At 40.4% G+C, this 25,466-nt stretch overlaps 1 protein-coding gene across 7 annotated transcripts in view; it reads left to right on the top strand.

Moving 5' to 3' along the window:
- Positions 1 to 25,466, top strand: part of ZMIZ1 (zinc finger MIZ-type containing 1) — a 430,629-nt gene that overhangs the window by 365,264 nt on the left and 39,899 nt on the right. For all 7 annotated transcript variants that reach the window (XM_051982018.1, XM_051982017.1, XM_051982019.1 and 4 more), the window contains exon 7: positions 4,537 to 4,681. In XM_051982018.1, coding sequence (XP_051837978.1) covers positions 4,537 to 4,681 — 145 coding nt within the window. The remainder of the gene's footprint in view (positions 1 to 4,536; positions 4,682 to 25,466) is intronic.

The following is a 25,466-nucleotide window of genomic DNA, read 5'->3' as shown; positions in this document are numbered from 1 at the left end:
GAACACGAGCCTTTTTTCTGGACTAGGCGGAATCTCAGATCCCTTCCACCTTGGACCGTCTGTGGTCTAGTGATCTCCTCAGACGGCAAGGACGCTTGAGCCATTGGTCTAAGTCTCCCAAGGGCCATGGCGGTATGCCCCAGGGTCTGCTGTGGCTCCAGCATGGAAGCTGGAGCTGGAGCCTCCCAGTGACTACTGATTAAAAGAGAAGTCGCCCGGTGCAGCTGATCCTCTGTCTCTTACCCATAACCTCTTCCCAGGACACAGATCATTAGAAATTAGTCTCATTAAAACCTTTCCCTGATTTACTAAATTCACTTGGATTCTCTACAGTGATTCTGAACAACAATTTCCACCAGACTTTCTGTGTGTGATTTCTTTTACTGATTAATTCACCACCTTACTACTCATACAGCCCTGGGCTGAGCACTGAGGATGTAAAGATTTGGTTTGTTTTTTCTTTTTCTTTTTTTTTTTTTTAGAAAGAAACAGTCCCTGACTTCACAGAGCTGACATTGCAAGCAATGAGGGGCTAATGAGAGTTTTTTTTTTTTATTAGAAGAAATGGAAAGTGTTACCTAGTGATTTTTCATTCTAAGATTTTTATCTTTCTTCACCCAACATTTCTGTCCTGACCTCATCTGTTTAAAAATTTATCGATATCTTTTGTTTTTACAACACCAACATTTCCCCATGTGAAGTGTTAGCCAGAAATGCTTTTCTCTTTATATTTTCACAATATGATCTTTCTTCACCCAATTTTTCTGACCCGACCATGTTTTGGTTAAAAAAAAAAAAGTTGTTGATATCATTTGTTATTATATCACTACCATTTCCCAGTAGTTCTAGGGAGTCACTTAACTGGCGTAGGTCTCAGTTTCATCACTGTATAAAATAAGAAGTTTGGATTGAATGGCAGCCCTTTCAGCTCTGGATCTGTGATCATGAAAGCATTCTCACTTCCTTTTCCAGAGATTCATTTCTTATCATAAAAGGAAGTGGAGAGGGGGGAAGAGAGAGGGGGGGAGAGAGATGGAGATACAGAGAGGCACAGAGGGAAAGTGACAGAGAGAGACAGACGAGAAGGAGAGAAGGAGACAGAGCAAGGGAGGGAGAGAGGTAGAAGAGTAGAGATAGAGATAAGGGTAGGAATAATTTAGCAAAATTATAGCTAAAAATTTAGCAAATTATAGAAAATGACAGATATTTAATGTTTCCACTCTCATGGTCCCTACCCCTCCAAATAAGTTGAAGAGAAGAGCGTTTCCAAGTTCTGTTGGGTGGGGGGACAGACTCTAAGCTTAGGCCTGACCACATTCTAAAATTTTCCCCTAAACTAAGACTTTCTAATTATCCCCTCTAGAAATATCTCAGCAATTATGCCATTTTGAGTGGAAAAAACCACACTCCCCACCAGCCAGACACCAATGCTATGTTATATATGCATTGGCGTCTAGGTACCCAGTCTGATAAGCTAATAATAATAATAATAGCTGACATTTACATGGTGCTTTTGTGCTTTGTGCTACAGGAGCTGACAGGTTACCATGCTAAAAATTACATCCGAGAATGCCCAGAATGGCCACGGTCTCTTCTGACAGCCTTCCACTTAGAATGTGTTACTTCAGTGGATCTCTGATCTTGTCTACATGTATTTTCCCCCTTCCAGTGTAAATCACAGACTCTAGCCTTTTTCATACTCTTTGTCTCTTTCTCTAAAACCCACAGAGAATCTGGATCCCAGAGTTTTTAGCCTAGGAGTCCAGAAACTTTTGATAACTATATTTTAATATTATTGACTTCCTTTATAATCCTGTATTATTTTCTGTGTTTAAAAATATTATTCTGAGAAGGAATCTATGACTTAACCAAACCTCAGAGGGGGAGAGAGGAATCCATGAAACAAAAAACAATTTAGAACCCTTGGCTTAGGGATTGCATTGGAAGTTAAGTGATTTGGCTAGAGTCATCCAGCCAGGATGTGTGAGCTTTGAAAATCCCTAACAATGGCCAAAGAGTTAAAGGTCATCCACTGATTCTTTTCCCATTTCATAAGTGCTTGGTCTACTTTAAGGCTGTTGTTGTTCTTCATTGTCACTGTGACTGGTCCACCTTGCTTCTTGGATATCCTCATTCTTGTTTTTTTGCAGCATTATTGATATTGTGCTACTCCCAGCTCAATTCCATCATGTGTTCTTTTTACATTGCCTTTTGGGACACTTGTAATTTTGGTTCTTCTAAGATCCTGATATTCCCATACTTCATATTTGTAAAACATCACTGGGAAACTGGGACTTTGGTGACAATGATTAGCTTGGGAACAACAGAAGCAACCAAAATTACCAAGTACTTTGCATTCCTTTTTCCTGTATACTTCTGGCCTAACTTATTCTCTATCCATAACATTTGTTCAAGATACAAGTATTAATTTATATAAACTGAACTGAAAATAATATCAGTCATAATGTCGTCTCATGTGCATAGAGTAATTCATATTTTTCAAAGGGTTTCTGTAACTCATTAACTCGATTTTTGCAAAAACTCAGAAGTGATTTTTAATATTATTATTAAAAATCATTGTAACCATTCTTAACTCATTGGGCATACAAAAACAGGCAGTGTTCAGGAGTTAGTCTCTAAGCCTTAGTTTGCTGATCCTTGCTATACTGTGCCCTTTCTTGAAAAATGGCAAAATAATGTTATTACATGCATTTTTCACATAGTGAAACAAGGCCTAAAAAACTCAAGACACTCCATATTAAATAATGGTGGAACCAGGTTCCTACCCCAATGCACATTTTTCTACCATACTTCTTAGCTCTTCCTCCACTGCCCATTCTTATAAGAATAGCATGATTTGTTTCACTTTCTGTTCCTTCTCTCTCTCTGTGGATAACCACCATTGGATTTTATCATTTTAGGCTTATAGGATTTTAGAGCTGAGAGGCCCCCCAGGGGTTTCTACTGCTTTAGCCAATCATGTGCTCTCAAAGAAACTTTATAAACCAATAAATTTGAGGAAGGTGAAGATTGTGATGTTTTTTGAGAGCAACGGATGCCTTCACTTCCTTCTCTCAGCTCCTAGTTAGTTCTGTGATCTATGAGCTGGGCCATCCTTCTTGTCACTCAGATTTACATCCTGAATATTTCCTCACTTTTCTTCCCCTCACGTGTCCATTTGATTGCCTTAGTAAAAATGCAAAATAATAATGTTACGATCTCCATTTTGCACTTGGAAAATCAGACATAAAGTATCTGAATATTTCCATTTCCTATGAAAATCACAACCCTGTTACTTTTTTAGATAGTTTCCATAAGTTGCTCAGACCAAGAAGAAAAGTCATTATTTAATGTTCTTTCCTTCAGTGATGATCCTCTTCATTGTAAGTAGGCTGGTCTTTGGATAACTGGTGTACAACCTATCCATCACTAGGTCTTTATTCAATAGCATTATCTTTTAGTAATATCTGCCAGAGCTTAATCTCTGCTGCCATAGATGTATAATCACCTCTCCTGACAAGCCACTCATGGTTTATGTGGAATAGTAATAACAATTCAATGTCTGTAAAAAGTTTTTCTCAAGCATTTTATTATCTTCTTGACCCACCTGTGAGATAGAACAGTGTGGTTTTTCTTTGATAGATGTGGAAATTTAGATCCAAAGAGGTGGGTTGGTTTGGTCACCCAGTGCTTGTTCAATTCAAGAACTGAATTCAGGTCTCAAAACTCTTCTTCACCATGGGAAAGAGTCCTGTACCAGAAGTCCCATCTCTGTCTGTCCCATACTTTCATCTCTTAAAGTGTACTCGTTCCTTCTTAGCCCAGCTCAGATACTACTTTTTAGATGAAGTCTTTTGGACTTCTACTCCCCAGCAGCTTTCTTCTGACATTACTTTATTCATTTTGTGTATATTCATCTATGTGCATGTTGCCTTCCTGATAGAATAAAAGCCCTTTGAGGGCAGAGTCTGTTTACTTTTTGTCTTAATTTTTTTTGATCAACACATAGTCGGTGCTTTAATAAATGCTTACTTGCCTAGTTTGACTAGATAATCTCTGAGTCTCTATCTGCTCTCACAATCTATGAACCTCGACTCGAAATACTACCTTGGGAGGGAAACATGGAATAGAAACTCACAGGAAGTAGGTGAAGTGCTTTCTTTTATGCTGCCCCCCATACCTAGAACACTACTTCTTTATTACCTCTTGGCTTCCTTGAAGTCTCAGCCAAAGGTCTCCCACCTTTTGCAAGAAACCTTTCCTTCCTCAATATTAGTACATTCTCTCTGCGATTATGCCCAATTTATCCTGCATTTAGCTTCTTTGTACATTTTGTTTTTTTTATATTTCCTCCTCCATTAGACTATGAGCTGCTTGAGAGCAGAGAATGGGCTTTATCTTTTGTTTGTTTGTTTGTTTTTGCCTTTCTTTTAGCTCTTAGCATGGTGCCTGACGAGTATTGGGTGCTTAATGAATGCTCCTTGACTTACTGACTCTGGGAAAGTATATTAACCTGTGGTTTGTATTTCCTTCCAGCTCTGCTCTCATCTTGGTGTGAAGAGTTGGGTCGGCTGCTTCTCCTCCGTCACCAGAAAAGCCGTCAGAGTGATCCTCCTGGGAAACTCCCCATGCAGCCTCCCCTTAACTCCATGAGCTCCATGAAACCCACACTGTCACACAGGTGAGTCACTGTGGACAGCTGAGAGTTTGGGGTGGGGTCTTGCTGACTTAGGATCAGCTTCAAGGATACTTGACAGTAGTACGGAAGACAGATGCCAGGGACATTGGTCCCACACTCCTAGCAACTGTCCGCATATGGTCCAAAGATGTCCTCGCCCAAAGGAAAGGGCGAGGCTTGTTTCTCTCATCAGACCAGAAGCTTCTTGAGAAGTTGATGTATATATGTCCCATTAGACCAGGAGCTCCCCAGGGCTCCCTGTGGCTCCCCAGTTATATCTCATTAAAATGAGATTGGACTTTTTCCTTCCTAATTATAGAGCAAGCCAGACCTTGGAAGGCTCTGCCCTAGCCAAAGCAACTACCCCTCTTTCCCTATCCCTCCTTCTAATCACTACAGGAAAACCCCAAAGTTTAAGACTTTTAGTAAACTAGAGAAAAGAAAAGGAATAAAAGGAGGCCTGGGAAAGATCATCAAGACCATTTTCCTACCTCTAGTTGGGGCTTTATTAAGTTTACCTTTGGAGAATGCTAGCTGCCTCTCTTGTAAAGGAATGGTTGCTAGAAAGTTAGTTGGCACATTAGCCCAGCCAGAGGATGGGGTCATTGGGCAGCCACCTCAAAGGAAACAGCCAAGTGCATGCCTGATATTTTGCCCCCTGGGTGTCCAGGCTGCTGAGCTCTTCATCAGGGTTGGCTGCTTTTCCCAATTAATTATCCTAGAGGTTTCTGTTTAGAATCTACAATGTTCATGCCTGAACTTTCAAATGGCCACCCCCTGAACAATCGGGCCCTTTATATTATTTAGTCTCTCTCCTTTGGGTTGATGGCAAAGATGAGCTTCTAGAGCAAAGCAGTCCATTCTCAGTTATCTGTGCTGGGGGAGCCCTGCCTGAGTGAGCTAAAGCAGCAGATGCTCCAAAAGGAGCTCCCGATGAGCTTTGGAGCACGATATGGAAGGAGAAGTTCAGAGAATATCTGATACAATTCCTTCAATTCACAGCTAGGAAAGGAAGGTGGGAAGATCATCAGACTTTTATAAATCAAATTGTAGACTTGTCAGATCTTCAGAATTAGCAGGGACCACAGTGTTTCAACCTCCCACCTCATCTGTGAAATCTTATCTGTGACATCAGGGATAAATGGGCATAGATAATCCCTCGAGCATTCCAGGGACAGAAAGCATTTAAGTCACAGGGCAGACCCTATTCTATATTGTATAACTCTATTTAAAAAATTCCTTCTCAGTCCTCAACCTAGAATCAGCTGGGTGACCCAGTGAATATGAGCCTGGATTCAGGGAGAGCTGAGTTAAATTTTTGTCTCAGACATATATTAACTCCACAACCCTGAACTACTCATATAACTTGTTTGCCTCAACTTCCTCAACTGTAAAGGGGGGTTCATAGCAGCGTACCTCCCAAAGTTGTGGTGAAGATCAAAATGAGATATTATTTGTAAATAAAAGTTTTTTTAAAAAGCAAATTTTTAAAAATTGTTAAAAAAAAAAGTGCCTGGCACATAGTAGGTACCATATAAATATTGGTTTCCTTTCCTGCTAAAGGGCTTATAAACATCAGCTGCAGTGTTTAATATAATTATTATGAGACCCCGTTCCTGCTTTATAATTCTGGCTTTAGGATTACCCTATGAAGTCATGCATTTAGGAGCAGGATCTGTGACTTTACTGATGGAGGATGAAGATATTCCCTCAACTCATGGGGTTGCAACTTTTGACTGTGTGCTCAAGGGGATTTCTGAGACCCACAGACAACCCTCAAACCCAGGCCTTTGAGGCTCCAAGGCTAGCTTTCTATCTGCTCCCCCAATACTAACCAGGGACAGGTCTGAGATGATTGTACCATCTCCCCTAACTCAGCCTTCTCTTCTGAAGATTTACATCCCCAGTTCTTTAAACTTCCAAACTCCTTTGTCATTGTCTTTTCTAAAATGGGACACTCCTATTTGAACATGGTGATACAGTGCATAGAGTTACAGGTCTGAAGTCAGAAACCCTGATTTTCCTGATTTTAAATCTGGCTTCAGACACTTACTAGTTATATGATTCTGGGCAAGTCACATAATCCTGTTTGCCTCCGTTTCCTCATCTGTCAAATGAGCCAGAGAAAGAAATGGCAAACCATACTGTGAAAATCCCAAATGAGATCACAGAAAGTTGGACACAGCCAAAAGAAAAATGATTTAGCAATATTTGAACACAATACTTCAGATATATTCTGACCAGAGTAGAATATAGGGGCAGAAAGTGGTACTTTCTGTGGCCAGAACACTATATTTTTGTTATTAAAACTTAACATTGTGTTCATTTTCAACTAATTTTATCCATATGAACTCTAGACACAAATGAAATTCTAACTAGTTTTCTCCCATCCTGTAGTTTCTTTTAACTAAATATGGGGTTTGACATTTATTTCTTTTAAGTTCCATATTGGCCTAAAATAGTAATCGCTAAAGATCATTTTGAAACTTTATTTCATCAACCCAAATATTAGTTTTCTCTCATTTGTAATTTTGATGGACATATTTTCTGTCCATCAAAATACATTATTTATTGTATAATGTATAATTGTATAACGGAGAGCTTTGTGGCACTCCAAAACAGAACTCCTTCTAGTTTGACTATTAATCAGATTCTATCAACCAGTAAACATTTTCCATTTTGATTTCTAAGATCAAGGATCATCCTTGGAAAAAGGATTTCAGAGTTGGAAAAAACTTTCAAGGTTATCCAGTCCACCCTTCCCCATTTAACATAAAATGTAACTGAGACCTAGAGAGTAATTAAATGATTTGCCCAAGATCACAAGTCAATAAATGGCAGAAGCCAGTATTTAAACACATGTCCTCCATCTCCAATGTGCCATTCTATCTAATTCCCAAAGGATTTTGTCAAATATTTTGCTAAAAGTTATACTACTGCCATTACTACCTCCAGTGAGAAACCCATAGTAAATAAGAGAATAAAAAAAAATAAGGTAGGTAAGGGAAACTCACTTTCTATAGGTTTGAGTACTTTCTTCATGACCCTTTGAGATAGGTAAAGAAAATGTCATTGTGCCTCTTTTACAGAGAGGAAATTAGGGTTTATGGAAGTTAAGTAGCTTACTCACATGGGCAGTCAGCTAATAAATAGCAGAGCTCACAATAGAACCTGGGTATTTTAACCTGTTTTTCTACTGTGAAGCACTTCTTCCCATGGGGAAAAAGGGGATCCTTCTGTCAAGTAAACAATTATCACCAATTTATTTGTTTTGAACATTTAGAATTTTAAGTGAGAATGTTCTTAAACCAAGTATTTTATAAATATGGTTTTGGGCAACAGACTCTTCCTTCCATTTATGTTTTATTCAAATGAATGTTAAAATTAAACTATATTAATTCTACTCATCTCCAACAACAAATATTTACTGTTGCCTGTGAATCCATAGAGGATAATTTAAAAATAGTAACTGTCCTCAAGGGTCTTACAATCTAGTAGTCAGGACTTAGATAAAAAAATAATCAAAATATCACAAGGAAGTTTATGAGAAGCACCAGATGAGAGGTATAAATTATCAGTGGATTGGTGGAACTAGAATGGAGAAGAAAAAAATCAATAGAAGCTGAAGCTTATGAGGAAAGATGTCACAGTGAAGTTGGGACTTTAGCTGAGTAGAAGCTTGTATCAAGTTTAGAGATCCAAGAAAAGGGAGAGAAAGGGGACAGGATTTCGAGGTGAAAAGGATGAGCTCTGGCTGATTTCCTGGAGTGTATTGGGCCAATTGGAAATCAGATGAGGATTAAAACTCAATCTTGCATTACTAGGCACCTCATAAATATTTGGCAATTTGATTTGAAATATTTAAATGCTCCAAAGGGGACAGCTCACTCAACATGGAGAACAAATTGTATTGGAAAGTATCTGGTAAGCACAAACTGCCAATTGTTTATTTCCCCCATTACATCCCGAGTTAAGTTTAATTTCATTTTATAGATAGGGAAAACTGAGTCTTGTGGTTACGTCCAGGCTCCCCTCCCTTTTTAAACTGGCATCTTGGTTCCTCTTCTAATAGAGCCTTGGATTTGCAGAGAAGGGGCTAGAAGGGAATAAATATTTGTTAAATGCCTACTATGTACTAAGCATAGGATTGTGTTTTAAAAAATTATCTTGTTTGGATGTGAAATCTTGGTTTGTTTACTTTGTATCTGCTATGTGACTTTGGGGAAATGATTTCACTTTTTGTGCTGCCTGATTCCTCACTTTTAAATGAGATGATTCAAATTATCCAACAAACATTATTAAGCTATCTGCAAAACACGGTTGAACAAGATGGTGTCTAAGGGTTTCTCACCTTTAATTTCTGATCCTATTGGAGCATTCCCCTTCCTCCTTTAAACTTGGGAATGGCTTGGTGATTCTGGCCAGGTCTTGAAGTTTGACCTAAACAAGTGAAATCTCTCCAGTTTTATTGTATACTCTACTCTTTGGTGGGACAACTAGGCGGAGCAGTGGATAGAGCACCGAGCTTGAACTCATCTTCCTGAGTTCAAATCCTGCCTCAGATACTTACTAGCTGTGTCACCCTAGGCAAGTCACATAATCCTGCCTGCCTCAGTTTCCTCTTCTGTAAAATGATCTGGAGAAGGAAATGGCAAACCACTCTACAATCTTTGCTCTCCAAAAACCTCAAATGGGATTATGATTAATATAAGAATCACCTTTTTCCACTGCCTCCATCACTTCCCCTGCCTAGGTTTTCAGGACCTGTTAGTCTCTGTATTCATCACTTATGTCCCTGCTCTGGATCCCTTTCTTTAAAGTCAACTGTAAAATCTAAACAATAATGATCCTTTGAAGAATGTTTGGGCCCGAAGGAACCTTAGAGGTCATCCAGTGTGACCATTGTCCCACCCCCTCCTCATTTGACATATAAAGATACTGCCTCCAGAAGGCAGGCTGCTCAGCCTCAGTTACTGTGTATTTAGCACCAAAGCATTTTAGATTGGGAATGTCTCTTAATAAACGTTTATTGACTGACTGAGATAAACTAGTCAAATCCCTTAGTTTTGCAGTTGAAGAAATTGATCACATAGGTAGTCAAGTGACAGAGCTAGGATACAAATCTAGGTCTTCTGACTCCAGAATCAGGGATCTATCAGTACACTGGGGTGCTGAACCTTCTCAATACTGATTTTTTTTAGATCTGGAAGGAAGGAGACAAGTATTTTTTTTAAATCACCTACTATGTGCCATGTGTTTTGCTATTACAAATATTATCTCATTTGGTTGTCACCGCAACCCTGGAAGGTAGAAGCTGTTATTACCCCTATTTTACAGGTGAGGAAATAAGAGTGGAGTAGAAGTTAAGTGCCTCATTCAAAGCCTATAGATAGTAAGTTCTGAGATCACATTTGATCTCAGGTGTTTCTGATTCCAGGCCTCCCAGTCTGTGTACTGTGGCATCCCCAGCATTTGTGAGAGGAAGCTAAGACACACTCACCTTCTCAAAATAATTTTAAGAGCATAAAATAAGTGAGAATTTCAAAGGAAATCATGTCTGTTTAAAGCAAGAAATAACATTTTTCCCAGCCATATTCACAGGTTCCCTGAAAATGATCCACAAACCCTTGTCTGTAGACTGCAGGTCAACTACCCAACACAATTATAACACTAGACCTCACAATGTCATGGGTGGGCAAAACAGGGAATACAGAAGCAGAAGACCTAGGCCCTTCCCTCAAAAACTTTATGATTTTGGACAGAAAAAACACTTTATGTTCTCCTATCCTTTGCTTTTTATCTCTCTGCCTGGGTTTATCCCATTTATTCCGATTAAAATGAAATAGCTTCTGATTTTCTCTGCCAGAAGTTATACCCTATTCCCCCAAAAAACTCTTATAAAAGTTTGTCTGTATTACTCATCTAAGATAGGTGGAAAGACCTGGAATCTAGATAGGAAAGATAGGAGTCTAGAAAGTTTTGAATTCGGATCCTGTGATACTAGCCATTTCTGAGACTATTTCTTCGTCCTTAAAATCAGGATATTGATACCTAGGATACCTGCCTATTTCACTGGGCTATTTCAGAAATCAAATTAGATTTTATGTAAATATATATTACACATATACACATATACACACACGTGTATTATGTATTTGTATGTGTGTATATGTGTACATATATACTTTACATAAGATATATATTTATATGTACATACCTATGTCTGTATATTTGTGGTGGGGGAGGTGTGTGTGTGTGTGTGTGTGTGAGAGAGAGAGAGAGAGAGAGAGAATATTTTTGTAAATCTTAAGGCCCTACTTGGGTATTTACTACTTATATACTACCTCATATAGTCATAAAGTACCTGTTTACATATAAGCACACATGCACATACACACAAGGAAAACCATAAGCTCCTCAGAGATTATTCACACACTCTACCACATTATTTCTAACACTGGGCTAAGTATATGTAAGCATTAATTAAATATTTGTCGTATGAATTGTATGTTGATTACGAAACAGCTAGAGAAAAATATAAGATTCTCTAGTGGAAGAACTAAATTGTTAGAATATGCAGCAGCAGGAGCTGCCAGTGCTTGCCTTTAAGAATTCCCAAGAAGGAAATAATCCCTGTGGGCTGAGTAAGCACTTAATAAATCTTAAGGGGTTGAGCCTTGAAATCTAGGCAAAATTTGCATGACTTCATGTCTATAAGGGTTATCATATCTCTTGCCTTCTCAATGGGTGGGAGAGGGACTAGAGGAAGGGAGAATTTGGAACTGAGAATAAAAATTGTTTAAAAAGAAATATAGGCAAAATGGAGTTTTTATATTGCCTCATTTTATGAATCTGCTGCCTCGTGATGATCACCCAAATGAGCATCTCCAATAACAGAACAATTATCTATGCTAATTGAGTGACTACTTGGCTTATCTGAAACATTGGATCATTCAAAATAATCTCCAAAATAAGCAACAACAGGGAGGGGAGGACATCAGATGCTAGAAAAATCATGAAGTCTCAGAAATAGGAAGGAAAAAACCATGATGAGGAGGGCAGTAAGAATCAACATAGTGGAAACAGGATAGTGAGGAGATCCCAGAAGAACAGACTGAAGTAAAGGTTAATGCTAGTTGAATGACTGACTGGATGAATTGGGATGGAAATGGTGGAGAAGCTTTCTTGCCTGGCTAAGGAAGATTGGATTTGGTCCATAGGCAGTTGGGAGTAAGGAAAAGTGACTGAGGGTTTCCTTTCCAAAGAAAGATGTAGGGAAAATGTTTTAAAAAGAAGAATTGTATGGGGGACAGCCAGGAGTCCACTTGCCAGTCTGATTCTGGCAAGTATCACATCTCTGTGAAGTTCTCCACTTGGATTATGAAACCTAAAAATGGAGTGGGAGGGGGAAAAAATGGCCTACATATATCTTTCAAATCAGCTGCCACAAAAAATTGTCGGATGCAACATGGGAAAAATATCATCAGAGAAGGAAGGTATCACAGGAGAGGACCCAGGAAAAGAACCAGCAATAAGTCAACAATAGGTCATCAAAAATTTATTGATTTTTACTTAGTATGGACCTGGTACTGAGAAAGGCAAAAATGGCCCCCATCCTCAAAAAGCTCACAATCTCTATGGCCTTAAATGTTCATATTGCAAATGTTCAATCTATGAGTAAATTAAAGATCCTAAATACAAAGAGACAAATTCAGTTTTTAATTTACCATTGAGACTTAGTAGTTTGGGATTTTACTAGACTATGGCTAATTAAAGGGTACAAAAGAACAAGAATAAAGGGACTGTGAAATAGCACTGCATATTTAGAAAATACCATTTCCCCTTCCACATCAAGGGGTTAGGGGCATGTAGACCTCTTGATCTGGAAAATCTTTTAAAGATTTTTGGCCCTCCCTTTGTACTAGAGAAGAAATATGAATTGTTATGATATTAAAAGATAAAATATGTTATTATACAATACTATAAATATAATATACATATATATGTATGTGTGTATAATGCATTCCACAAAATTCTCCAAAACATTTCCATTTAATTTCTTTTGCCAATCTGAGATATATTGAAACCACAATGGGGAAAGTTACAGAGTAAAAGGGATAACTCTATATCCATAAGCAAAATCTAGGAACCACAGAGGGTGGAGAGTATTATCATCATCATTAGACGCATCAGTACAAGCCACGTAGTTGGCAAAGGATACTACAAACTTAACTGGACAGAGAAAAAAAAAATTGATGAGGAATATGGGGGGAAAGACAGGATACAACAATGCTGGGAGTTTGAGCTGCTCAGGCATCTGTTGGAGCTCATTTTTTGCCAAAAGCAAAGCAGCTGATAAATTTATGGCTTGTCTTTGATCTAGGAAAACTTATATGAACTGATACAGAGTGAAGTAAGCAGAACCCAGAGAGCATTTTATACAATGATAGCAGCTTTATAAAGAAAAACAACTTGAGAAAAATTTACAAATCCCCATCAAGGCAATGACTAACCAAGATCCAGAGGACTAAGACTAACCAAGATCCAGAGGACTAATGCCAGAACATCTTACCTACCTCCTGATAGAGAGAGGTGCTAATTTACCAAAAGATAGAGGAGATGATAAAGGAAACAGCATGCTACTCTAGACCTGATTCTGATCACAAAAGAAAATCTGGTTGCTGAAATAGAAATGATTGGAATTTTAAGAAAGAAGTGAGGGTTGTTTTTTTTTTTTTTCATAATAGAGGAGAAAAAAGCTGAATGTTGTTTGATATACACCCTAAATTTTAGAAGAGCTGATTCCAAGACAAAAAGTGAGGATCCTGTGACTTAAGTTTTAGAAGGGAAGGCAATCCAAGAGGAATGGAGTTCTCAAATTATATTCCAAAGATAAAAAATTAGGAACAATTTTTGTAAGGGGGAAAAAAGAGGACAATGACTAAAGGAACCAATATGGATACACCGAGAGCTCATCAAGCAGCTTAAAACTTTTAAAATATATAAGTGATTGTGTATGTGGTAATTTAAAAATATATGTGTGTATATATATGTATCACATGTGTATTTATATATAAATGTGGGTATAGATATGGATGTGGATGTGATAGAAGCAAGGTAGTGGAAGATGAATTCTAAAGTCCTATATCAATAGTGTCAAGAATGCTATATACAAAATAAACCCAGACTGGTGATAAATATCAAGAGACCTTTTTTTTTTAGCTATGTTGAGGGCAAGAGGAAGACAAGGAAAAAAAAAAAAGGATATATTGTGATGAATCCGATTAGGATAACAGAGAGTTCAGAAAGGACAAAGCTAATTCTAAGTTTTCTTTCTCCCTAGGAGTCCTCCAAACTGGGGAGGATAACACAAGAATGGTTAATAGGGACATAAAATTCAAGCTAAGTAAGGAGATGCTCAAAGAGTACCTAACTGTGTCTCATTGGCTTCAAGTCACCAGACCCAATAAAATGCTAGAATACTAGAAGGAGAAGGAGAAGAAGAAGGGGGGAAAATGGCAGATTAATTGCTGAGCTCATATTAATGATGTTTAAAAAATCACAGAGAATGGGGAGAGTTGTTTCTGTATCAGAGAGGGGGAAATATCACAGTTTTTTTTTTTTAAGGTAAAAAAGGTAGATTCTACAGACTCTATATTGATAGACTTAACTTTAATTTTAATTTTGAAAAAAATGGATAACTGATTAAAGGGATGGCTTATGAACAACTAGAAAGGGAAACGGACATCATAACATGAATTCCTTAAGGGAAAAAAGCTCATGTCACCCTAAACTCTTTTTTTTTTTTTGACACTTACTAGTCTGGCTTAAATTTAGCTTAGTTAAATTTCAGTAAAATGTTTAACTAAATCACACATGTTATCTTTGTAGAAAAGACGGAGAGATGTGAGCTTGATGATAACGCTAGTTAGATTCAAAACTAGTTAATGACCAGACTCAAAGAATAATAGTCACTAATGAGTCACTGTCAACTTGGAATGAAGCCTCCAGCAATGTACCTCTGTAACGTGTACTTGACCCTATGTCATTTACCATTTTCCTTATCAGATCCACAGATAAGACAAAGCAAGTAAGTATACCTAATTTGCTGGATGACAGAGTCAGGATCCAAAATGATTTTGACAAGCTAGAATAATGAGCCAAATCTAACTTGAGTTTTACAAGTACAAAAAGGAGAGTTTTGCTCTATAAGCTTGAGATTTTCAGAGGAGAGAAAACACAATATGAATCAATGATGTGATAAAGTAGCCAAAAAAGACACAATCTTAGTCTACTTCAGAAAAACATAGTGTCCAGAATGAGGGAAGTGATGGTTCTACTATGCTCTGCCCTGGTCAGACCAAATGTGGAGTATTATGTACAATTTGGAGCACTGGAGAGGATTCAAAAGGGGACCATCAGGATGATAGAGAGGCCTCAGAATCATAATAAGAAGACTCCCCCTGGGAGGGACAAGATAGCCATCTTCATATATTCCAGAGGCTTTTGGGTGGAACAAACACATAGGCTTAATATGAAGGAAAACTTCCTATCCGAGCCAATCAGAAGAAAAAGTAGCATTCTCTATTAGTAAGAACACCCTTTTGTTAATGCTACCCACAGTGCATGTGGACCAGGGATGACTCTGGAAGACCTGGATGAAACTTTGAAGATCATCTAAGTCTTTGTCCTCATTATATCTATAGGTTCATAGGATTTATATCCGAGAAGACACCTTAAAGATCAACTAGATCTCAAAGTGTGGTCTTTGGACCCATGGGGGTTCCTAAGGTCAAAATTGTTTTCAAAATAATGAAGAAATAAGATGCGAGAATTTCTAAATATCAATAGTTATAAGTCATTCCAAAACAAAAACACAGCTCTTAGGAAGGGAATGATCCTCGGTAATTTAAAAAAAAATGTATATGGGTTTTTGTTGTTGCTGATACAGGCCAACTCCCTCATGTTGTAGAGAGGTTAAATTACTAGTCAACAAGTTGTATAGTAGAGCTAAATTTCTGAGTCTCAGGCTTCTGACTATTTTTATCACATACCAGTATTGTTGCTCAGGTTACAGATTGTCAATAATCTATGACCCCTTCTAGCCCTACCATTTCTTAAAATAATCTTGTTCAAGGTATGGAAGTTATGTAATATTCAGATGAGACACTCAACTTCCAAAATCTCCTCCAAGGTAAAGCAGTAAGAGCGGTGGAGGCTAGAATCCTGGTGGGTGGGACTGTTCTTAAGGCATGTTGATAAGTGAATTAAGAGATTCCTCATTTCTCTTAACTAAGAGAACTCGTATTCTTTTAACTTAGCTATAGTTAACTTAACTATAAACACACTTTTTCTGTGTGATAAAATCATGCATCCTTCTTGGTTTTTGCTCATGCGTTTCTAAGGTCTTCTTATAACTATTTGAGAAGGGGGGTAGGAGGAGGTTGAATTATAATTTCATTGATGTAAGGAACTTCGCAATGCAGAAACTCCCTCCGCCAGTGCAGATTAGCAACTATACTTCAACTTATAGGCTTAATAGAGTTGTAGGGATACTTAGAGAGGTTGAGTGGTTTATCCTGGATACCCCAGCCAATATGTAGTAGAGTCAAGGCTTGAACCCAAGACTCTCTGTGTCTAGGATACTCTGGTTTGCTTGTTCTGTCTTTCTCCTCCTTTCACCAACCCCTTCTTTCTCCCTTGTGCTTTTTCTTTCCCATTTTCTATCACTATATATTTTCTCCCCATCAACTATAAGAAAATGAAAAAAGTTAGGTATTCCCAAATGAGAAAAGGTTCCCTGCTTTTTCCTTATTTCCCTCCACCTCCCTATAATTTGATGGGTATTTTGTTTTGTTTTGTTTTTGCTGAAAGCTCCCAGGTTTCTTTGCTGTCTGGAAGATTCAATTTTGTCCCATTTGTGCTAAGCTAAAAGGACTCCACTTTAGAGTAAAAGATGTAAGAATTAGAGAGTAAGGAACCACTTGAGGCTTAGAGGCTTTTTGATAAATCAAGGGAATTGTACTAATGATGCTGGGTGACCCTGAACAAGTGACTTAAGTTATCTGTGCCTAAGCTGCCACCCTGGTGGAATAAGGAAGAGGATGCATAATCTGCCCCTACTTCTCAAAGATGTTGAAAGAATTAAGGAGACATTTCAGGAAAGTCCTATATTCTGAACAAGTTCTTCTCTCTCTCTCTCTCTCTCTCTCTCTCTCTCTCTCTCTCTCTCTCTCTCTCTCTCTCTCTCTCTCTTTCTAAAAAACAACAGCACTTTTGATAATTCAGAAGACTGAATTTTAGTTCAGAGGAGCTAATAGAGGAGTTAGAAAAAAATGCTGTGACATTTAAGCATATGCCTGTATGTAAATCACACTCATGCCAGCAGAATACTGGGTCTATTCCTAGCCTATTCAATGCTTTGACATAGTGGTATTAATTAAACATTTATTGGCTTGAATAGAATCTTGTAATAGAAATCCTTATTTACAATTCATTCATTCATTGGCAAAGACTGGTTGTAAGAGATTTGAGTGCTGACTTTGGTTTAGAGATATGGTTTTGCCCCGATTGGCTGTGTGTTCTTGGATAAGTCCCTTAACTTTCCTAAATTTCAATTTACTCATTTGCAAAAATGTATGGGTTTGGGAAAGGGCAAATAATTTATTGGTATCCTCACAGTCTGACTGACTTATTATAGAAATAGAATGAGATAAAGTATCAAAGTACTATATAAATGTAAGAGATTATATTCATTATCCATCCACATTGTTCATATGCAAATAAGGGCTGCTAACGTAATTTTAAAACATTTGAGCTCTGAAATAGGTTAAATAAATCTTGTTTACACTATTAATTTAATTAGTAAATCCTTTCTTCACGGATGGTAAATTTCAGCTTGGAATTATCACACATTCTGAATCAGTCTCGGCTACATTAAAGAGATATTACAATCTTATCAAATACCTGCCTGGTGGGAAAAAAAGGACCCTCAAAAAACAACAGCAGCAACAACTCCCCTCTCCTCCCCAAAAATCCCCAACCCTTTCTTTTTCTTAGGGCTCCAATGAGCTCTCAGTTTTATAAGTTTTGTCAATAACTAAGATCTGCCTTTTTTTGTGGTCAGTGGTCAAAGGTAAGGAATAACGGGTCTCTTCCTTCAGTCTGTAGGAAATAAAACATCAGTTCCAGGAAGAGGATATATATCTGAGGATAAATCAATTCCTGCTCCCTCAGTTTTAGTGTTTTCTAAATGCTTGGATTCTTCTTTCTCTCTTTTTCTTTCCTATTAAAACAGAGGCACAAACAAAAACTCTAATATGCTGTTAGATGCTCAAGTTTCTAAGTTTCACCGCAGGGAGAAAAGGAAATAGTCACCAGTAATTGTGGTGATGGAGAGGCTCTCTAATGGCTCACCGAAATTAAAGAGGGTTGGAACTTCAACTCCAATCACTGGGCTCAGTGTTTCATTAGTGGTAACAACAAAAGCTCTGCTCAATAGACAGTGTGTTTAGAACCTGTACAGATGTATCAGGGAAATTAATTAGGGCCTGACAATGCCTTTAATGGGAATTGGTTATTTCTCCCAAATAAAGAGGCTATTAGAAGAGGAAAGAATAATATCAGGCTAGCCAGGGGGCTCACCCTTTTTTTTTTCAACCCTCCCCCGGTTCTCCAGTAGATCCAAATGATCACCTAAGGGAAAAACTTCTTTCTTATTAAAGGTTGATACAATAATATTACCACCTTGCATTTGATTAGCACCTTATGCAGAATGCTTCTTTTGTTTTCAGTCCCATAAGAGTCTTCAGAAGGCTTTGAGGTTTTCTTGGCAAAGATACTGGAGTGATTTTGCCATTTCCTTCTTCATCAGCTCGTTTTACAGATGAGGAAACTGAGGCAAGCAAGGTGAATCGACTTGCCCAGTTAGGAGATATCCAAGAACAGATGTGAACTCGGGGAAAATGAGTCATCTTGACTCTAAGTCTGTAAACCTGCCCTGTTCCACCTGGCTGCCTTTGAATGCTTCTATATTGTTTATTATTATTTACTCAAACTTCACTATGGGGTTAGACATTGTACTGGGTACTAGTGAGGCTATGATCCTCATAACCATCTTTTGAAGTAAGAAATGATATTATCTGGTGATGATGGGGTGGCAGGGAGGATAATACTTGTAATTTCATCTATATGGGAACCTCCATCCTGAGAGACTGGCATTGGGACATTAGATGACTTTGAGTTTATAAGGGTGGAAGGTAAGAGTGTTCCCAGGAATCTATCTTGACTATAAGGCTGATCTCCATCCACAGCTGCCTCTCCCGGATCTGTTAGGATATATTTTGGCATGGTATTATTGTGCATATATATAGAAGGTGATTGGACCATCCACATAAGACAGTGATGCGATTGCCTGGCTGATGTAAACGGTGATTTTATGGTTAGGATATGATGTGGTATTATATGGCTAGACTTCCATGGAATTATGATTAGGTGGTGCTATTATATAAAATCATTCTTTGAATGAGCTATGACTAGGCACTGATGTTTGGATAGGATATGATGTGGCAGAAACAGATGCAAATGGATTTCTCAGAGCGTCCAGATAGCCGGGACTTTATTAGCCTCGCAATGGACCAATTGTTGGGGCCTGAGACCACCCTTACCTTTAAGATGCCTTAACTCAAGGTCTAGTTTGTTGAGGAAAGTCAAGCATAGATGCCCCTCAAAACCTCCACCGTTCTAGTTACCCACTTAAACGTACTCCCCCAATCCTCATTCTCCCTCTTCCCCCAATTCTGTCTTCCCTCCCCATCGGGCTAGCTTTCCCGTATCTCCCCCTCTCCTAGTCCCTTCCCTTTCTTTTCTCTCTTTTCCCCGTCTCCCCCTCCTTCCTTCCACCTTCGCTCCTCTTCTTTCTTTCCAACTCCCCTCTCGTCCCGGAGGAGGTCGATTTCAAAGTTTAGAGGAGCCGCTTCTTCCCTTTCCCCAGGCAGGCTCCTCCCCAGCCCTTCCTCCCACACGCCCTCCCTTGCCCTCTTGCAGTAGCTGATTTTAGCGTCGCGTCTGGTTTACTGTCTGCCCACCTGCCTCTGAGGATATCTCTCTACTTTGCCTGGAAAGAGCGGATGATATTGAGAGTGGTTGCCCCTGAATAAAGGTGGGGGTGAGGTCAAGCTAGGGCTTTTGTGTGTGTGTCGCCCTTCCCCCCCCCCCCTCAGGAACCAAAGCTCCCCGAATTCCAAAGCCCACCCTCGGAAATCATCTCGCTGCCGATTTTTTAAATCCCACACACCACACATCTCCGCCGTGCTCCAGTAAGCGCGCGTGTGTGCGCGCGCGTGCGTGCGTGTCAGTGTCTGTGTGTGCCAGCTCGCGTGACTTTAGGAAGAGGCAAAATTCCCCCCCTCCCCGCCCCCCTTCGGAGTGTCAATTAGCTCCATCTATCTCGGAAATGCGAGTGCCTGCGAGCTTTCCCGGCGCCGTCGCCTCCCTCCCGCTCCACCTCCAGCCCGTGAGTCAGTCTCGCCCGCTGACGGCCGCCCGCGTGGCGCAGGGGCCCGGGCCAGAGCCCCCTCCTCTCTCCCCGCCCCCGGGGGGCGGCTGCTGCTCGTCGCTCGCTCGGCAGCCCCCCTCCCCGATCTCCCACCCCAGTCGAGCCAGGGCACTGCCGGCCCCGCCGGGAACAAAGGCGGAGGGAGGGGAAGGAGGCTCCGGGCTCGCTGGGAACAATGAGCTGCGGGCTCCCCGGGGACCGCGGCGGAGGCGGCGGCGGCGGCTGCGAGCCGGGGCGTGCGGAACGGGATCGCCGGGGCCGAGGAAGGCGCCGCCGCTAGGATGCGCGCCCGCCCGGGGCGGGTGGATCGGGGGGCCGGCGACTGGGGGCTGCGGGAACCCCCGGTGCAGCAGGGCCGACGGGAGCCCCGGGGGGCGGCAGTAGCAGCGCGACCCATGTGCGATTGGCTCCCCAGCTCCGATTGATCCCTGGCGAGCAATAAAGATTAACCCGGAGCCGGAGCCGCGGGACTGCAAAGCCTCCTTTCTAGAAACCCAAACAAACCGCAAGCCTCCGCCGCTCGGTTCTTTCTGGGGAGAGAACAGGTGGCATGCGAGGCATAGATAGACCGACACCGAGGTGGCGGCTTCGGTGATCCAGCCGAGCAGAACTTGTCACCCTCACCGCGTGGCCGGGCCCTGCCCCGGGGATCGAGGGCTGGAGCGAGGCGGCTGAGGATTCCTGCGCTGCCAGCGGGAAGGGCCACCACCTCTACCTCCACGGTCGGGTGGGGCTGACGTGCAGCCGCCGGCTCTAAGGCCCCAGGGCAGGTGGCCCTCTCAGTCACCTTGTGCCCCTCCGCCTGCACGGGGACACGTTTCTCTACCGAGAGGAAGAGCCAAACACAGTTGTCAATCCGTACCTGCGCGTACATGCCTCCTGCTTGTGTATGTATGCATGCCTCCTTTTTGTATGTGTGTGCATGCACGTGGAGAGGGGTGTGCCCTCGGGGTTCTCCTGGGCTCGCGGAGCTAACTTTGACCTGGGTTGTGGGGTTCTCACCCCGAAGGCAGGTGCTTTATTCACTAATCATAATTACATCTGAATCTGACTTGGTTGTAGGGGAAGGAGGGAAGGAGGGGACTGAAAAGGGGATATTTTTCCGCCTAGAAAAATGAAGGCTAACACCTGTGGCTGGATAGAACACTGGGACCCATCAGTGCAGTTGTTTGAATTTTGTTGTGTAAGGCCCATACAGAATTCTCAGGTGAACTGGGATTCATAACCTCCCTCCTGTCTCCTCCATACCTTCCCGAGGGTTTTGCTGTTTAAGTAGCTGCCTCCTTCCTCTGCAGAAGTGACTTTCAGCCTTTGAGTGTGATGCTTCTTAGACTGGTCCCTACGTCCCTGAGCTAGCCCTGAGATTGACTCCACCTCCCCTTTACCCCCCTCGGTCAGGGCAAACGACAGTCCTTACCTGGGGAGCTCAGGTGTAGTCTTTTTAAATGGACAACTAGCCTGGCTGCAGCTGGCCGAAGTGGGAACCTAGAGTGTTTGGAAATCGTGTATTGATGTGACTTGAGTGTGTAGGGAGAAAAGACTTTGGAGATGAAGAAGGTGAGAAATCAGATTCACGCTAATTTATTTTACTGAGATGCTTGTGGGGCCAGATGCCTGCCATCTCTTTTCCCAGTGGGGGGGAGAAATCAAAGAAATTTTTCCTGCTTTTAGGTTCCTTTTCATGTTCACCGATACAGTTATATATTATATTTCATGATTTGTACCCCAAAAAAGACTTTTGCAGGAAAGAGCAGGCTTTTGGTTGCTCTGTCTGACTACCAAGCCATTGTGTCCTTCCAGCCTTCAACCTTTCTAAATAAAAAGGTATCAGCCAGGTTCCCCAAATCCAGAGAGTCTTATCAGAAGCAGAAAAAGTCTGCAGCACTACTGTAGGTTTTTAGAATCAGGGGGCAGAAACCTATGTGTACCAAGTTTCCAGAAGGTAGTTTTCTCAGAATTTTCAATCTCAAATCCTCACTTAGGATCATAATGCCTGGTCAGAAGAGACCTTAAAGATTATTTTGTGGAGGCAGCTAGATGGCACAGTGGGTAGAGCATTGGCTTTGAAGTTGGGAGAACCTGAGTTCAAATTTGGCCTCAGTATACTTAATACTTCCTAGCTGTGTGACCCTGGGCAAGTCACGTAACCCCAATTGCCTCAGAGAGAGGGGAAAAAACAGATTATTTTGTGGTTCTCAGATAGGGCTAGGAGCTCCCAAGACTCTTTCAAGGTTTCCACAAGTCATAACTATTTTCATAATAATACTAAGATATTTTAATTGCTAAATCACTTAAAAACCGTAGGAGGAGGGCCTTCAGTAATTTTTAGGAGAACAAAGGGGTCCTGAGATTAAAAAGTTAGAGAACTGCTCTCTAAACTGAATCCCAAATAAGAGAAAGAAGTATCACAGTTTAAGAAGTGACATTTTCTAAGTTTTAATCCAGGCCCTCTCATTCCAAATCCGGCCTGTACCAGGCTGCCTATTTCAGGTAGTAAGTTTAATATCGGGAGAGGAAAGGAAAGAATTTTGTTTCTGTCCCAGAAAGCAAGGTCTCTTTAGAATATAAGATTGGGGGAAGAGGGAGGCAAGAATGACAGTTGTTTTTTGTCTTTTACTAAATGTTTATTGATTAATAGCTTAATCCAGTAGGAGATTTCAGATGCTTCTTCAGTTCTAGTTGGAAATCTGGCACATCCTGGCTGTAGTGACCAGCTTGGCCATAGGCTTATGTCCTCTTATACAGGTAGATTATGCCCCCCACTGGACTGTCCTGAAAAGAATGGTTTGCTTTTCCTTTGAGGTCCCCAGGAAAATTGATTGGTTCTAGCCCAAGCCCATCATTTTACTAAAAGGAAAATTGAGATCTAGAGATGATGTTTGCCCAAAATCATGTCCATGTAGTCATGGTACATGTAGGTCTTGTGTGTTTGAGATGGCAGGAGGCAGGCCTTGTTTTCTTGGGTTTCCAAAGAACTAAGACTCTTGGTTAAGGTCACTTTATTGTTATCGCTCATGTTTTCTCCTCCTGCCTTTCTCTCTTCTTTCATTACAATCTAATATTACCCATTCCTCAAGTTCTACTGCCTGGTAATAGCCATTAGTATCAGTATCTTCCCAAGGACAAAAGGCCAGGAGACATATTTTGGAGTTCTCAATAAGATAGGGCCCACAAGGATTTGGTTCTCTATTCACAGTACATTGGATTGTGCACTAGTTCTGTCTTATTGGAGCATTGTGTATGATTCTTGGAAGAACATTGATCAATTGGACTACCCAGAGGTGGGCAACCAGCATGGTGAAGGACCCAAAGGTTTATATCATACAAAAGTCAGTTGAAATAACTGAGAATGGTTAAGCTGGAAAAGAAGAGCTATTAGAGGAGATGTGGTCATTTAGCAAGCTCTTGAAGGCTGTTAAAACCAAAAGAAGGTTGGACTTAGTTGGCTTGCCCTTGGAGAGCAGAACTAGAATCAGATTTGAAGTTGTAGATGTTGGGGAAAACTTCCTAGCACATAGTGAAATAATCTGTCTCCATTGGTGATAGAATCTCCCTTACTTGATATTTTCAGAGTCAAGCAGTGGTTTATTGAAGGCATCAAAGAGAAGGGATTCCTCTCCTAGTTGGATTTAAGCACAGGTGCCAATACTGATGTTTAGACTAGACAGACTCTATGATTTTGTGGTATTTTTTCAAATGAACCAACCTGTGAATGAGCCACACTATTTTTCAGCAGAAGAATTCCTTCTAAAATTCCTTCTAACCCTTTCTAGCTCAGTCACCTGATCTCCATTAAAATGTCCTGCAAAGGGTGAATTAATCCTTCTCCCCCATACCAGATCTCACATGGTATTCTTCGTATTGTAGTTGAGTGAGCAACTCAGATAGTTAAACTAAGGAAGGTGATCCATAATTTTTCATTTAGATTAGTAGATTTCCAAGTGGTCTGCTGCAATTTTTCTTTTCTTTTGGAGTGATATCAATTCCCATGTTTCTGGTGAGGAAACATTTATAAAGTCATCTTTATTGGAAGATTTAAGGACTCTTGTTTTTGATATAGCTAGCTCCTCTCTCTCTGGAGCCTTGGAAGATATATTTCTATATCCACATCTTCATCTATTTCAGACTATTATTCCCTTCCATATCAAGGAATAAGATCAAGAATACAAAGCTCTCCAAAATACTGTCCTAGTCCTCAAAGATAGATGGTCCTAGATATATAGACCAAAAAGATGATTAGCTAAACAAGGACGCATACAAGTGCCAAATAAATGGTGCAGATAAAATGGAGTGGGTCTTTAAAAAGGCCTTGGTAACTGAGCTAGACCTTGAAAGAGTGGTAATATCTCACTAATTAGTAACCAGTTATTAAATGCCTACTATGTTTGTATCCCTCAGGGGATACAAAGACAGAATATTGCCTCAAGAAGCTTACATTCTATTTCAGGACAACAACATATAGTCAAATCGATACAAAGTAATTACAAGATAATTTCCCTGAAGGAAGGCAAGAGCACCTGGGAGATCAGGAAAGGATGAATAAATGAGTACATTTACTGTGTACCAAGGACAGTGCTATGTGCCAAAGATACAAATGCACAAGCAAATACTATAGTATCTGCCTTTCAAGAAGTTACTATAGTAGAGAATGGTGACCAGGAAGGAGCCACTTTGTTCTGGAAGGTAATCCTCAGAGGGTCCTTACTAGACCATGAGTATATTGACAAACATTCAGAAAAAATGACAGAGTTGATGGGATCATGGTTCATGACTTGAGAGAATAGCTGTGTCATGTTGTGAGAAATAGTGAGAAGGCCCCTTTATTCCTATCATAGAATGTGTGGAGGGGAATGAAGCTAGAAAGAAAGGGAAAGAAGACATTCTAGGTAAGGAGAAGCAAAACAAAGATCAGGCTTGTGTGGGAAATAACTTTGAAGGCAGAGGTGAAGGGCAGATTGTAGAAGACTTTGAATCCCTGACTGGAAAGGTTGGATTTGATTCTGATGACATTTGGGAGCAAATGAAGGTTTTTGGCTAGGAAGAAAGAGTGGGATTATACAAAAGAATAGTGTGTATCATGACTAGGAGGGGAAAACTATTAAGGGCAGGGAAACTATCAGAGGAAAAAAGTAGGAGGTAGAGAGCCAAAATGTAGGTAGTGATCCATTTATGAAGATTCTTGAATACCAGGCCAAGGATTTTGGCTTCATCCTATAGGCAGTGGGAAAGCCC

The sequence above is a fragment of the Antechinus flavipes genome, chromosome 2, assembly GCF_016432865.1.
Source record: "Antechinus flavipes isolate AdamAnt ecotype Samford, QLD, Australia chromosome 2, AdamAnt_v2, whole genome shotgun sequence".
Taxonomy (NCBI): Eukaryota; Metazoa; Chordata; class Mammalia; order Dasyuromorphia; family Dasyuridae; genus Antechinus; species Antechinus flavipes.
This window is presented reverse-complemented; position numbering and strand designations above follow the sequence as displayed.